Below are 16,228 nucleotides of genomic sequence, written 5' to 3' on the forward strand. Positions count from 1 at the left end.
TAACCAATGTCTCCTAAAGCTTCAGCATTTCACGCTTGCTTTTATATGCAAGTCTTCTGGAAAAGAATGCTAGCATGGTATTTATCTTCCTAATCACTGACTCAACCTACATGAGGCCTCCCAACTCCTTTTGCACCTTTGATTTCTTGAATTTTCTCCCTGTTTAGAAAATATTCTACCCCTTTATTCCTTCTACCAAAATGCATGTCCATATACTCTGTACGCTACATTCCATCTGTCACTTCTTTGTCCATTCTCCTAATCTGTCAAAGTTCTTCTGCATACTCCATGCTTTCTCAACACTACCTGCCTCAACACCTGTCTTCGTATTGGCTGCAAACGTGACCACTAAGCCATCAGTTGTCATACTGGTCATTGACATATAATGTGAAAAGAAACAGTTCTAACACCTACCTCTGTGGAACACCAGTAGTCACTGGCAGCCAACCAGAAAAGGCGCCCCATTATTCCCACTCTTTGCCTCCTGCCAGCAAGCTAATTTCTGTCCCTGATGATATCTTTCCTGTACCATGGGCTCTTATCTTGTTAAGCAGCCTCACGTGCAGTGCCTTGTCAAAGGCCTTCTGAAAATCCACTTACCCACCTTTGTCTGTCTCGCTTGTTATTTCCTCAAAGAATTCCAACTGATTTGTCAGGTGAGAATTTCCCTTAAGACAGGCATGTTGACTTTAGCCTATTTTATCATGTGCAGCCAAGTACCCCAAAATCTCATCTTTAATAATGGACTCCAGCATCTTCCCAACCACTGAAGTCAAACTAGTAGTCTATAACTCCTTTTGCCTTCCTCCATTAAAGAGTGCAGTGATATTTGCAATTTTCTAGTCCTCTGGAATCATACGAGAATCTAGTGATTATCAAAAGATCACTGCTAATACCATACAATCTCTTCAGCTACCAGTTTCAGAACCTAGTGTTCAGGTGGGTCCAGGTGTCTACCTTCAGACCTTCTAGCTTCCCAAGCACCTTCTTAATAATAGCAACTACACTCACTTCTGTCCCTGACACTAGAATTTCTGGTGTGACTGAGGCCAAATACTTAAGTTCGTCCGTCATTTCTTTGTCCCTCAGAACTACCTCTCCAGTATCATTTTACAGCAGTCCAACATCTGCTCTCATCTTTCTTTTACTCTTTATGTATCAGAAAAAAACCATTGATATCCTCTTTGATATTATTGGTTAGCTTACCTTCATAAATCTTTTCTCTCTTATTGCTTTTTTAGTTGCTTTCTGTTGGGTTTTAAAAGTATCACAATCTTCTAGCTTCCCACTAATTCTTGCTATATTATATGCTCTGTCTTTTGCTTTTATGCTGTCTAAGAGTTCCTTTGTCAGCCATGGTTGCCTTTTCCTCCCTTTAGAATACTACATCTTTGGTATGTATTTGTCTTGCATCTTTTAAATTGCTCTGAGAAACTCCAGCCTTTGCTGCTCTGCCATCATCCCTGCTGGTGTCTCCTCCCAATCAACTTTGGCCAGCTCCTCTCTCCTGCCTCTGTAGTTGCCTTTATTCCTCTGTAATACTGATACATCTGATTTTTAACTTCTCTCAAACTGTAGGGGAATTCTACCGTATTGTGGTCATTTGCTCCAAAGGGTTCCTGTACCTTAAACTCCTTAATGAAGAATCTTCTTTCAGTTAGGACTCATTGATACCCACATCATCATACCTGATCTTTATCATATCTTTAACTATGCTACAAGACCATCTACTTTGTTCCATATACTGCATGCATTCAAATATAACACCTTTAGTCCTATATTCCTCACACTTTCCAATTTTCCCCACAGGTTACACTTCAACTCATCTCACTGTCTGCAATTTTGCCCTATCATATGCCTGTCTTTCCTCAGTCTCACTGCACACTCCATCTACTTGTATGCCACTTGCATCATCCTCAGCCCTATCACTCTGGTTCCTATTCCCCTGCCAATAAATTTAAACTCTCCCCAACAGCTGTGGCAAACCTGTCAGTAAGGATATTGGTCCCCTCAAGTTCAGATGTAACTTGTCCTTTTAATACAGGTCATACTTTCCCCACAAGAGATCCCTATGATCCAGAAATCTGAAACCGTGCTCCTGCATCAATTCTTCAGCCGCGCATTCGTCTGCCAAATCATCGTATTCTTTTCCTTACTGGCACGTGGCACAGACAGCAATTCAGGGATTGCTACCCTTGAGGTCCTACTTTTCAGCATTCTATCTAACACCCTATATTTTCCCTTCACCTCATCCCTTTTTCTATCTATCATTTGTACCAATATGTATCACAACTTCCAGCTGTTCACCCTCCCCACCTAGAATGCTGTAGACCCAATCCGAGACATCCCTGACCCAGCACCTGAGAGACAACATATCATCCAGGTGCCACTTTCACATCCACAGAATCTCCTGTCTGCTTCTCTAAGAATGGAATCCTCTGTCACAACTGTGCTCCTCTTCTTCCCCCCACCCTTCCCCTTCTGAGCCAGAGTCAGACTGAGTGCCAGATACCCAGTTGTTGCAGCTTCCTTTCCCCTGCCCAACAGTATCAAAAGTGGTACACTTGTATTTGAGGGGAACAGCCACAGGGGTACTCTCCACTGGCTGCCTATTTCTTTTCCCTCTCTTAATAGTCACCCAGTTACCTGCCTGCTGCAACTTTGGGGTGACTATCTCCCTGTAGCTCTTATCTATCATCTCCTCATTCTGCTGTATGAGCTGAAGGTCATCCAGCTGCAGCTCTAGTTCCTTAACACAGAATGAGGTTTAATCAGAATCAGGTTTAATATCATTGACATATATCGTGAAGTTAGTTGTGGCATCAGCACATTGGAATACATAAGAATTTTTAAAAGCTATAGTTACAATAAGAAATGTATAAAAAATTAAATAAGTAGTGCAAATAGCAAAACAGTGAAGTGGTGTTCATGGGTTCATTCAGAATTCTGATGTCAGAGGGGATGAAGCTGTTCCTGAAATGCTCTTCCTCTTCTCATTGCTACCATCAAGGAGGAGTGCAAATGTCCTGGGTGATGAGGGACCTTGATGAATGCTCACTTCATGAAGCATCATCTTTTGAAGATATTCTTCAAGTTGGGGAGGCTAGTGCCCATGATAGAGCTGGCTGAGTTTACAACTTTCTGCAGCTTTTCCAATCCTGTGCAGTGGCTCTTCCATATCAGGTGGTGATGCAGCCAGTTAGAATGCTCTCCATGGCTCATCTATAGAAACCTGTGAGTGTCTTTGGTGACATTCTAAGTCTCCTCAAACTCCGAATGAAGTATAGCTGCTGTCATAACTCCTTTGTATTTTCATCAAATATGTTGGACCCAGGATAGATTTTCAGAGATATTGACATACAGAAACTTGAAACCTTTTCTGCTGCTGATCTGATGATGAGGGCTAGTGCGTGTTCCCTTTACTTGCCCTTCCTGAAGTCCATAATCCATTCCTTGGTCTTATTGATGTTGATTGCAAGGTCGTTGTGACACCATTCAACCAGCTGATCTGTCTCACTCCTGTACGTCTCCGTGTAACCATCTGAAATTCTGCCAGCAATATGTGTGTCATTAGCAAATTTATAGATGGTGTTTGAGCTGTGCTTAGCCAGACATTCGTGAGCGTTAAGGAGTGGGCTTAGCATGCATCCTTGAGGTACACCAGTGTTGATTACTAGCAAGGAGGAGATGTTATTTCTGATCCACCCTGACTATGGTCTCCCAGTAAGGAAGTAAAGGAGCCAGTTGGAAAAGGAAGTACAGAGGCCCCTTTTTTTTTTTGGAGCTTGTCGATTAGAACTGAGGATATGATTGTGTAGAATGTTGAGCTGTAATACAAAGAACATAGAATAGTACAGCACATTACAGGCCCTTCGGCCCACAATGTTGTGCTGACCCTCAAACCCTGCCTTCCATATAACCCCCCACCTTAATTTCCTCCGTATACCTGTCTAGTAGTCTCTTAAACTTCACTAGTATGTCTGCCTCCACCACTGACTCAGGCAGTGCATTCCATGCACCAACCACTCTGAGTAAAAACACCTTCCTCTGATATCCCCCTTGAACTTCCCACCCCTTACCTTAAAGCCATGTCCTCTTGTATTGAGCAGTGATGCCCTGGGGAAGAGGTGCTGGCTGCCCACTCTATCTATTCCTCATATTGTCTTGTACACCTTTATCATGTCTCCTCTCATCCTCCTTCTCTCCAAAGAGTAAATCCCTAGCTCCCTTAATCTCTGATCATAATGCATACTCTCTAAACCAGGCAGCATCCTGGTAAATCTCCTCTGTACCCTTTCCAAAGCTTCCACATCCTTCCTATAGTGAGGCGACCAGAACTGGACACTACTCCAAGTGTGGCCTAACCAGAGTTTTATACAGCTGCATCATTACATCACGACTCTTAAACTCTGTCCCTCGACTTATGAAAGCTAACACCCCATAATCTTTCTTAACTACCCTATCTACCTGTGAGGCAACTTTCAGGGATCTGTGGACATGTACCCCCACATCCCTCCGCTCCTCCACACTACCAAGTATCCTGCCATTTACTTTGTACTCTGCCTTAGAGTTTGTCCTTCCAAAGTGTACCACCTCACACTTCTCCGGGTTGAACTGCCATCTGCCACTTCTCAGCCCACCTCTGCATCTTATCAATGTCTCTCTGCAATCTTCGACAATCCTCTACGCTATCTACAACACCACCAACCTTTGTGTCATCTGCAAACTTGCCAACCCACCCTTCTACCCCCACATCCAGGTCATCCAGGTCGTTAATAAAAATCACAAAAAGTAGAGGTCCCAGAACAGATCCTTGTGGGACACCACTAGTCACAATCCTCCAATCTGAATGTACTCCCTCCACCACGACCCTCTTCAATAAACACTAGCCTCATGTAGGTATCACTATTGCCCAGGTGATCCAAGATCAAGTGGAGAGCTAGTGAGATTGTATCTACTGTATACTTATTGTGGCGATAAGCAAATTGCAGTGGGTCCAGATCCTTGCTTAGACAGGAGTTGATTCTGGCCATATGAACCTTTCAAAGTACTTCATCACAGTCGATGTGAGTGCAATTTGGCGATGGTCATTGAGGCAGCACACCCTTTTCTTCTTGGGCACTGGTATGATTCTCACCCTTTTGAAACAGGTGGAAATCTCCAACTGGAGCTGTGAGAGATTGAAGATGTACTTGAATACTCTTGGTTGGCACAGATTTTCAATATTCTACTAGGTACACTATCAGGGCTTCGACATCAAAGCATTTTTGAAGACTATGCTCTTTAAATATGCTTTGATGTCGGCCTCCAGGACGGAGATCGCAGGGTCATCAAATCTGCAGGGATTTGTACATGTGTAATTTCATTCTCCACTCAAAGTGTGCATAAAAGACTTTGAGCTCATCTGGGAGAGACGCATCACGGCCATTCATGATGCTGGGTTTCACCTTGTAGGAAGTATTGGCCTACAAACCCTGACAGAGATGGTGTGCATCTGATAGCCTTCTGTAGGTTGTACCTAGACAACTTGTATAGTTCTGGATCAATAGTCTTAAATGCAACAGAACTAGCCCTCAGCAGACCATGCATCTTTTGGTTCATCCGTAGCTTTTGATTTGGGTATGTCCAATATGTTCTTGAAGGCACACGCTCATCCACGTAGGTCTTAATGAAGTTGGTGACAACTGTGGCGTATTCATCCAGGTTCAAAGATGAGTCCCTAAATATTGTCCAGTTCACTGACTCAAACGCAGTCTCTAACGGGGTGCACCACAATTCACCTCATGCAGATGTAGTTATCAGGGAGACTGGAGGTCTCTGAGTTCCCACAGTTCACACGAAGTATATATTACTAAATCTGGACCCATTCTCACTGCAATAGCTATGTACTAATGGACGAAGAAAGCAAAACATTTTCTAGAAACTTATAACCTTCGCCTTTTCTCACATAAGCCTCTTGAACCAAAGCTTGACCACTCACATTATGGTTGCTCCACATACAGCTCACTTTATTTATTGGCCTTTGCCAAGTGCTGAATAGACTGCTGTGATTGAAGCCCTCCGAAAAGTCTCGATAGGTCCCGAGCTCTTTTTAAACTTTGCACCACCTCTCCCACAAGCAAGTGCTCGTGATGATAGAAGCCCCATCGAGAAGTCTGAAAGGCGCCGAGCTCTTTTGTAGTGTTAGGTTACAGATAGAAATAAAATTTAATTTAGATTCAAAAGTCCTCTCAATGAACAACAAAAAAGAATTTTCACTGTGAGGTTCAAAATTGTAGCTACGTAGACCTACATTGCTATATACACTTCTTAAATTGATGAGATTTTAAATATTTCCATACTTCATATATGTGAAAGGCATTATCCAACAGATATTGATGGATTATGCAATGAACAATATTCACCCATTTCTAATCTTTTAGTTTATTGTCTCCAGTTTCTTTCTGGGATATTATTTTCCCGCGTATCCCAGCTAGCAGGCTGGTGATGTAATAGCATCAGCACTAGACTTTGAGGCGAATCCAGCTGGCTCCTTACCTGCTTTCCATCGATGCTGGATTAGGCATCAAGCAAGCAACTCAGCCTCATAAAAAAAACAGTCAAAAGCTATAGAAACAGCAATAATGCTACCCAATGCGCCACAAGCGTGAAAAGGAGCGACATGCAGCTTTAGCTACTAAATATTTTGTAAACAATTAAATATCAATAGACTTAGTATTTCCAAGTATTGAATTCCTATACACCTCAAGGTGGATATATCCATATATGTTTGGTATGCTGTAGAACTACTCTGCAACTAGTGTTTGATTTCCTGCCCAACAGTTCTCAGATAGTCAGGAAAGACACTCTTCCCTCCCATTATCCACAACGTGGCTAGGGCTGTGTTGAGATCATTGCTGTATACTCCGCTCGTGCATGACTGTACAACCAAACACCCAAGAAAGTACATTGTCAAGTTTGCTGATGACACAATACTGACGGGGCTCATCGCCATCAATGATGAGACAGCCTACAGAGAGAAGATCGAAGAGCTTGAGGTCTGGTGCCAGGCAAATAGCCTCTTCCTCAATGTCAGCTAGGCAAAGGAAATGTTATTGATTTTAGGAGAACCACACCACTCATACCCCTCTTTACATCGGTGGCACAGCAGTGGAACGGAGCAGTTTCAAACTCCTGTGAAGTTTACCAAATGATTTTAAAATGTTACAGTGTACGTTTGTTTCCATTTTCTATGATTTGAAATGTAACATTTATGAGTTAATTACATGTTTGTTTATCAGCTGAGAATCTTTGTTTTCTCTTCCAGCCTAATGCAATTGCTGATTCCAACATTATATCATGTGAAATATCCAGCTGAAAAAACCAAAGGAGCATCTGTTTTCAACTTGGGAGAGAAACCAGAAATTGTTCAGCAGTTATTAGACTTCATGTTGGATGTGTTACTGATGCCTTATGGGTATGTAAAAAAAAAACAAACAGAAATAGTTTATTTAGTCCCCTTGTATCTGTTTCTCTATTTTATAAAACCATTGATGATCTTTTCCTTCTGTGTTACTTTCCTGTACTAATCCCATATCCCTTGATATCAAAAAATATCTATGAATACCTGAACCTCCACATCCATTCAGAGTAAAACATTCTGAGTATTTGTTATGCTCTGGGTGAAGAAGGTTCATCTCTATCTAAAATGATTGATATCATCTTTATATTATCAGTAAACCTGGAAACTTAGTGCTTGGTTGTCTCATCCACATCATTATACAGGTTATAGCTGGGACTACAGCACAGGTTTTTTGGGCATTCCCCCAGATCACAGCCTCCCAATCTGAAAATTGCCCAGTTTCTTCCGAATTCTGTTTTGGGTCCGATAACCATTTCTTAGTGCACGCTCGTATATGGCCTCTAATGCCATTTTAGCAAGGTAGGCAGGTCCAAGAGATTAAGTCACAGGGTAATCTAGTCAACCAGGTTACAGATGACACCAAAGTTGGTGCAGAAAATTATCTTGGATTACAACAGGATTTAGATTAATTGGGAATATTGGAAAAAGAATAGTAAGTGGAATTTAACTTGGAGAAGTGTGAATTGACGCATTTTGGGAAATTAAATCAGAGTACAACATGCAGTGAATGGCAGAGCCCTGGGGAGTGTTATGGAACAGAGATATCTAGGCATGCAAGTATATAGTTACATGTAAGAGGTGACACAATTAGACAAGGTGGTGAAGAAAGCACAAGAGTTGGAACATAATATTACAGCAGTATGAGACAATTAAAGTGTTGTGTGCAGTACTACAGGAAGGATGTGATTAAGACAAAGAGTACTTACAAGGATGTTGCCAGGACTAGAGGGATTAAGTTGTAAGGAGGGACTGCTTTCCCTGGAGTGTAGGAGACTGAATTGATTTATAACTGTAGTGACTTATAAAATAATGAGGGGCTTAGATAAGGTGGATAGTCAGTCTTTTTCCATGCTAGGGAAGACCAAAGCTAGAGGGCGTAGATTTAAGGTGACATGGGAACAATTTAAAGGGACTCAGTGAGCAAGTTCATCACACACAGGGTGGTGGGTATTTAGGATAACTTGCCAGAGTATGTAGAAGAGGCAAGTCCAATTAAAACATTTGAAAGCCATTTGAGCGAGGGCATGAATAGGAAGGGTTTAGAGAGATGTAGGTCAAATGCAGGCAAATGGTTCTAACACAGTTGGGTACTTCGGTCAGCAATGGACAAGTTAGATGGTCAGATAGCTGACCATCTACTCTAATCTTGTTTAAAAATGCTTTGCACTAGACCCAAAGAAGAAACTTCTGAATGACCAAATATACCACATTTATTACCTTCCTATTTCTTTTCTCCTAGTTTTCTCTAAAAATGACAAATGATTTGTTGTTCATAATTTCCCATTCATAAATCCATGTTAGATCTTCCTGCTCCTTCAGTTATTTCCTAATAAATCAGTTTTGTTTCACAAGAGTTGGTTTTATTATGGAACCAAAGTTGTGAAGCCTCTTTACCAATCTCAGTTAATCTCAGTAATCTCATGTTTATTTTACAGCTCCTTTGTGATAACACTGAGTAAAATATTGAGAGCCATTTTATCACATTCTATCTTGATGAATGAAGATTTTAGAATGATTATTATCATATTGATAATGACCCAGAGATGACTGTAGCAGGGAACTGTTTCACACATTATTAATTTTGGTGATCACTAAGAAGGCATAGAGAAGCTAAGTGCTGAATGGGGGATGTATTACCATCTGTCAAGTCCATGAGAAATCCTGTGCACTTTAATGTACTTCTTCCTCTAAAATTAAAGCAATTAGTATTCTTGATAAGGCAACCTGATGAGCAGAGCTGATGTGTAAGTCTTCACTGTTAGCACATGCTGAAGGTATTTGAATTGTTAATAAAAACTCAAAAAGAACAACAAGTGATTGACCAGATCTTTTCAGGTATGCTGATTGGAAAAAATAAATATTAGCTAGGAAAGAAGGGATAAATGTCTTGCTTTTCAGAATAATGTATGGTTGGGATCTTTTAGCTGGAAAAAGCAGACAGCTCCTCATTTTTACATCTACAAGCCGGCTACATTGCAATCCCCCATTGATGTAGATTCTTGGGCTCCACTGTCTGGATAGGACTTAAAGCTTTAACTTTTTGCCTCAGATTGTTGCTGAATCTTGAGGGCCAACCTTGTGATCCTTTTACTCTTCTAATTAAAAAATGCCTTAGCCATGGAAGCCTTTTGTGACATTGCAGCAATCTTCTCCATTGTTGTCCTAACAAATCAGTTAAAAAATTGTGGGCAGCCCAGTACTCCACAATGTAGCACGTTTACCTGTGCAGACATATAAAGAGAATGTACTTTGCGTATGTTCTGTTCAGGTTTGGAAATTACTCTGGAGTCTCCAAAAATCTCAAAATTAGCTCTTTATCTTATGAATTCTGGCCTTTCAGGTCAGTCTCAAATGGTGCCTCTGTGTCCAGTATGAGGGCAGCCCGGTGCACTAAATGGATACCGTGGCCTGAAAGGTCATGAGACAAACACATTTGTGAAGTGATCTTCTGACATTTGTCATTTTGTTGTATTGAGTGCTTCCGTGATCATCATGAGGGTTGTTGCACTATCAGTTCATTTCGATAGAAGCCAGAATTTGAGGAAAATCCTTAAAGCAATCAAACAGAAATATTTCTGTTTATGCTTTTAGTTTTCTTACCCTTCCAATAGCATTGATCACTGAATTATGGATGTAAGGCAGAAGTTCTGGGAAAATCAAGATGTCTTGGAATGAATTTATATTTACTTTAATACCTACCAATAAATTGTCTTGTATCTTGTAAGGTAATAGTTTATTGAATCTAAACTCTTCACCCACTTGCTTCTTAAAAAAAATCTGCCTGCACAAGTCACCAAAAATAGTTTTATTGCATCCGACAATTGGTTCTTACTTTAGGTTTGTGTTGAGTGAGCCCCAGAGTCGGCCAAGTCAAGGTCCACAGCAAGGGGTCAGTGGTGTTGGGCTTGCTCAGCCACCGCCAGGCATGAGTTCATATGCAGCTAAACGTGTTGTTGGTGATAACCCCTGGACAGCTGAACAATTGGAACAGGTAAAGGATTTGTATGAATAGATTACCTCAAGCAGTCTTTTGTAATGTAATGTACTCCCTCTTTCTAGGCTGTTGTATCTAAATTTATCCACACTTATCTACAGCTATAGGACTACAATATCATAACCCACTCTGTTGGTTTGCATGTTTCTACAGGTTTTACAGTTGGTCATTATTGATATTAAACTAGAAAATAATTTTCTTTCCTTGCTGTAATATTCCTTATCTACCTAAAAGAAAATAATGTGGCACTTCTAATTGCGTAGTTGGTTTTTACTGGGAGGGTTTACCTTTCTTCAGATAAGACACTATTGATTGATTTATGAAAATACATTAGTGCAGTTAAACTGGCTTTTAAGCATTCTTTCTTGCACCACCACCTGACTACCCTGTGCACAACCTTCCCATCCCACCAGTCTTCTGGAACAGGAGCAAGCTTCCTTCATGTATCACAGAGCTCGAACATGAAATGTTAACAAGAGAGTTGCTCTCAAAGCCTGTATGTGACATTAATGGAGACCAACCCTAAATAAAAAGTGTCAGATGAGTAGAGATTGGCAACCAGCTCAGGCAAACCATTCTTATAAAGTGTTGAGATGTTTTCTGTTTGGGGTGGGGGAGAAGATTTGACTTAATTCCATAAACTGTTTGTCTTTCCATTTCGTTTTTTCATGTTTAATCATCGACTTAAATTGACTTTATTTCTTACATCCTTCACATACATGAGGAGTGAAAATCTTTGTTATGTCTCCATCTAAATGTGCCATGTGCAGTCATAATAATTTAATAATTTATAATAAATAGGATAGTCAATGTAATATAGTGTGAGTTCATCACTCTGATGGCCTGGTGGAAGAAGCTGTGCCAGAGCCTGTTGGTCCTGGCTTTTATGCTGTGGTACCGCTTCCTGGATAGTAGCAGCTAGAATAGATTGTGGTTGGGATAACTTGGGTCCCCAGTGATCCTACCGGCCCTTTTTACATACCTGCCCTTGTAAATGTCCTGAATCATGGGAAGTTCACAACTACAGATGCGCTGGGCTGTCCACACTACTCTCTGCAGAGTCCTGCAGTTAAGGGGAGGTACAGTTCCCATACCAGGCAGTGATGCAGCCAGTCTGGATGCTCTCAATTGTGCCCCTGTAGAAAGTTCTTAGGGTTTGGGGACCCATACCAAACTTCCTCAGCCATCTGAGGTGAAAGAGGCGCTGTCGTGCCTTTTTCAGCACACAGCTAGTGTGTACAGACCACGTGAGGTCCTCGGTGATGTGGATGCTGAGGACCAGGAAGCTGTTTACCCTCTCAACCCCAGGTCCATTGATGTCAATAGGATTAGCCCCATAGAATTGCTCACGCTTATATTGTTCTTGGAGTTCTGCAAAAATAATTAACTGTGGGTACAAATTGCAGCATTTGAAAGAATTGTAGCCATAAATCTTAGTGTCTTAGTTTACAAATATTTTAGTCTGCCCTTGTCTTTTTGGTATATGGGAAGCTTATCACTTGATGCTAAATGCCCATTGGTGGACTCTACTACAGTTGTGATAGAGGTGGGTGCCTTGTCCAGCCTCAAATCAACTTTCAGTCATTGCTGTTTGTATTTATAACCATTACAACCTTCAGATAAAGGGTTATGTAGCTCAAAAATATGTACTTCAGTCTACCCTGTCCTTTAAAGTAGCTCTTGACCTTTGGCTTTCTGTTCCTTTGCAATTTAAGTGTTCATTTGGATACTTCGTAAATGTTGTGAGAGTACTTGTATCCATTGTATCAAGCAGTGTGCTCCAGTTTCCAGTCACACTCTGGGTGAAAATACTCTTCCTTGGATCCTGTTTAAGTCTCTTATACCTTAGCTTAAAACTGCACCCATTAGATTTACACTCATTTTCTTAGCTGAAAGCTTGCCTATAACTACCATATCTCTGCCCCTCATAATTTTATCAGCCCCCCCCCCGCAAGCTTCTTTTGCACCAAAGAAAACAAACTCAGCTTTTTCAGGTCCTGCCTCATAACTAAAACACACTGTCTTCAACTGCTCCAATGCAATTATATCTTTCCTATAATGTGGCAACCAGAACTGCATAGTGTACTCCAGCTGCAACAAACAATTTTATATTGTATACTGTAATCTCTCTGCTCTTACATTCTCTGCCTTGACCAGTGAAGGAAAGAATCACATTTGCTGCCTTTTCCACCTTATTTATTGTATGTCTGACAATGACCCTCTGCTCCTCAATATACCCTCATGGCCAACTGTTCATTATGTGTATCCTAGTCTTATTAGTCCTTCTATAGTGTATACTATGCATTTTTTCAGAATTAAATTTGATCTGCCTTTGGTCTGCCATTCTAAACAATTGATAAATATTGTCCTGCAGCCTAAGACTACTCTTCTCACTGCTAGTAACACCACAATACCACCAAGTTGGATGTAATCTAAACATTTATTAATCGTACCTTACCTTCTGTATTACCATCTATATAGATATGGACAGTGAGGATCCTAGCACGATCCTTGTGTTACACCACTGGTCACAGGCTTTCAATCACAAAAACAACTATTGTCACCCTCTCCCTCTGATCACCCAAGTAATTTTAGATCCAATTTGCTAACATCCCTTGGATCCCATAGGCTGTGGGCATTTGGATCAGTTCCACATAGAAGACTCCGTCATTAACTTAAATGCAGCCTACAATCAATGACATTGCCCTCATCAATGTGTTTAATAAAATTCAACCAAATTGGTCAAATATGACCTTCCCCTCAACAAAGTCACGATGAGTATTTTTAAATAATCCCTGCCTTTCCAAATGTAGATTAATCCTCTTCCTCGGAACTTTTCCAGTAAATTCCCTGCTGTTAATGTTTGACTCACAGGTCTGAAATTACCAGGATTATCCCTACTGGCCTTAAATTGAGCTTGGTTTCAGATAATTTCAGTGATCTTGCATTTGGCAGAAAAGCAGAGTGAGTTATCAACGATTGCAATCTGTTTCAGGAAATCTGTGACCTTTTTAGAATTTTTTTAACATCACACATTGTTGGAGACACATTAATGGAAATTAGTTATCCTGGAAGGGAAACAAAACTTCAAGTGAAGAGAGTTACTAGGCAGGGGATTATTAGACCAAAATGCACACACATATTAAATCCAACCCAGTTGAAAATCATGCAGTCTTTTGTTCTATATTTCAGTTATAAATTCCAAAGTTCATGTTGTAAATATGAAACTGCCCACATAAGTTTCTGCATTATGTCAGTGAAATGATATATATTTTTTCATTGGGGAAATGACTTGTTAATGACTTGTATGCAAATTTCAGCAGCACTATTAAGAAGCATTAAAAAGTTGCAGAACCACCTTGAGCATTCAGGGGAAAGATGTTAAACAACTCAAAAATAAATAAATAAATAAATAAAAATGGGGAGCCTAGACCACAGCCAGATTCAAAAATGCTGACGACGTGGAAGCTGCAGTTGCATAACTTAAGGATCATAGAGCCTGGAGAGGGAGCAATTCACATAATCCTATATGCTGCATTTTCATTAAGAATTCATAAATGTAGGGCTGGACAGTTGATGATTAAAACAAATAATTTCAAATAATCTTACTTTTTGAAATTTGCAGTGAAGATTTTGAAGGGGCATAAAAATTTAAAATAAAACAAAGAAAAACACAATTAAGGTTCCCTAAAATTAAAGTGGTACAAGAATTCAGTCTAGATTGTGCCACATTGACAGGTGAGGGTCGAACAATTTTGCTTGTACATAAATCTGGACCAATTATTATCAGCAAATATAGTCACAGAACACTACAGCACATAAACACAGGCCCTTTGGCTCATCTAATCCATGCTGCTATTAATCTACAGCTGGAACCATAGCCCTCCATCCCATCCATATACCTGTAAAACATTCTCTTAACTGTTGACATCGAATCCACACCCACCTCTTCCACTGGCAGTTTGTTCTGAACTCTAGCCACTCTAAGTGAAGAACTTTCCCCCTCATGTTCCTTTTAAACTTTTAACCTTCCTCCCTTAACCTGTGCCCTGTAGTTTTAGTCTCGCCCAGCCTCAGTGGAAAAAGCCTGCTTGCATTTGCTCTGTCTATACTCCATAATTTTGTATACTCAAATCTCCCCCGCATTCTTCGATGCTTTATGGAATAAAGTCCGCCTATTCAACCTTTCCCGGTAACTCAAGTCCTCATGTCCTAGCGATATCCTTATAAATTTTCTCTACACTCTTTCAATCTATTGACAACTTTACCATAGGCTGGTACACACAAACTCCAAATTAGGCCTCACCAATGTTTTATACAACTTCAACATAACATCTCAATTCCTATACTCAGTGCTTTGATTTATGAAAACCAACGTGCCAAACACTTCCTTTGTGAACCTATCTATCTATGATGCTACTTTCATGGAAATATGATCTGTATTCCCAAATCTCTCTGTTCTACCACACTGATCAGTCTTATGATCTCATGGCTGATCAGCCCCTCAGTGAATCATCAGTTGATGCGCTAATAACTCCGAAGTACCTTTGGTGGTTGTATGAAGATGTAATCAAGAAAAAGACAACTTCGGTGAAGGCAAATGAATGTGATTTTAAGAAATCTGAAATCAAAATAATATTCACTAATATATTCAGTAGGCAGTGCCTTTAAGAAGGAAAACATGGGTTAACATTTCATAGCCTGAAATATTACCTTACGTTTCTCTTCCTGTTGCCACATAGGCTACTGATTAATTTCACCTTACTCCTGTTTTTATTTCTGGAAAGCTACTAATTAATTTTAATTATTTCCAAAACTAGTGCAAATTAGGAATTCTGAAATTTATCCAAGCGGAACAAATACCAGAAAATGAAGCAGTTGTTCATTTGGTGGTAGCATCAAGTGATACTCGGCACAGCGTGGCAACTGCTGCAGATATGGAGGTGAAAAGCTGGCAGAGGTAAGGAATGGGGCTTCCATTATGTAAAAGGATTTACCATGCTTGAAAGTTCCTTTTGGAAATGTTGCACTGAAAATTTTCCAATCTGAAAAGCATGCATGTTATTTTAGATGGGCTATAGTAGAAAATAGAAGTTCTCTCTTATCTTCTAAGTGAAAATTGACTCTCAGCACCACTATTACAAAGTAGTTAAAAGAAATAGCAAAATAGTGGCTTACATTAACCCTAACCCTGTTTAGGACTCATTCTCTGGAAAACCATATTGTTTTCCATTGCTTCATACAACATGGACTTATTATGGTAATTTAGCACTTATTAGGTCATATTTCAGCTCAAGTCCTCATAGAACATTGAACAATAGATCCCGGGAACATGCTTGGGTAGAGTGGAACAATTTAAAAAAAAATCATTGCTCAAAAGTTCCAGTTTGCAATTGCAATTTTTTCATTGTTCATTTTTATTTGTTGTGACTTTTTTTTCAAACCTAATAGCGTTTCCATAAATTTGTTTAAAGGAAAAGGGTTGTGCTTTTAATCATGCAATGACACTTTTATCTGAACTCTCTTAATATTGTGGTTGGTCAATTTTTGAATTGGTTAAGACTTTTTTAATGCAGATTGGTAGAAATGTTTTCAACATAAAATTAATGTTC

General features: G+C 40.0%; 1 protein-coding gene across 1 annotated transcript in view; it reads left to right on the plus strand.

Annotated features, from left to right (window-relative positions):
* The window catches only part of ecpas (Ecm29 proteasome adaptor and scaffold), a 146,266-nt gene that overhangs the window by 18,805 nt on the left and 111,233 nt on the right, over positions 1-16,228 (plus strand). The window contains exons 5-7 of the mRNA XM_072258157.1: positions 7,307-7,456; positions 10,460-10,613; positions 15,437-15,576. Coding sequence (XP_072114258.1) covers positions 7,307-7,456; positions 10,460-10,613; positions 15,437-15,576 — 444 coding nt within the window. The remainder of the gene's footprint in view (positions 1-7,306; positions 7,457-10,459; positions 10,614-15,436; positions 15,577-16,228) is intronic.

Source organism: Mobula birostris, chromosome 5, assembly GCF_030028105.1.
Source record: "Mobula birostris isolate sMobBir1 chromosome 5, sMobBir1.hap1, whole genome shotgun sequence".
NCBI classification, from domain to species: domain Eukaryota; kingdom Metazoa; phylum Chordata; class Chondrichthyes; order Myliobatiformes; family Myliobatidae; genus Mobula; species Mobula birostris.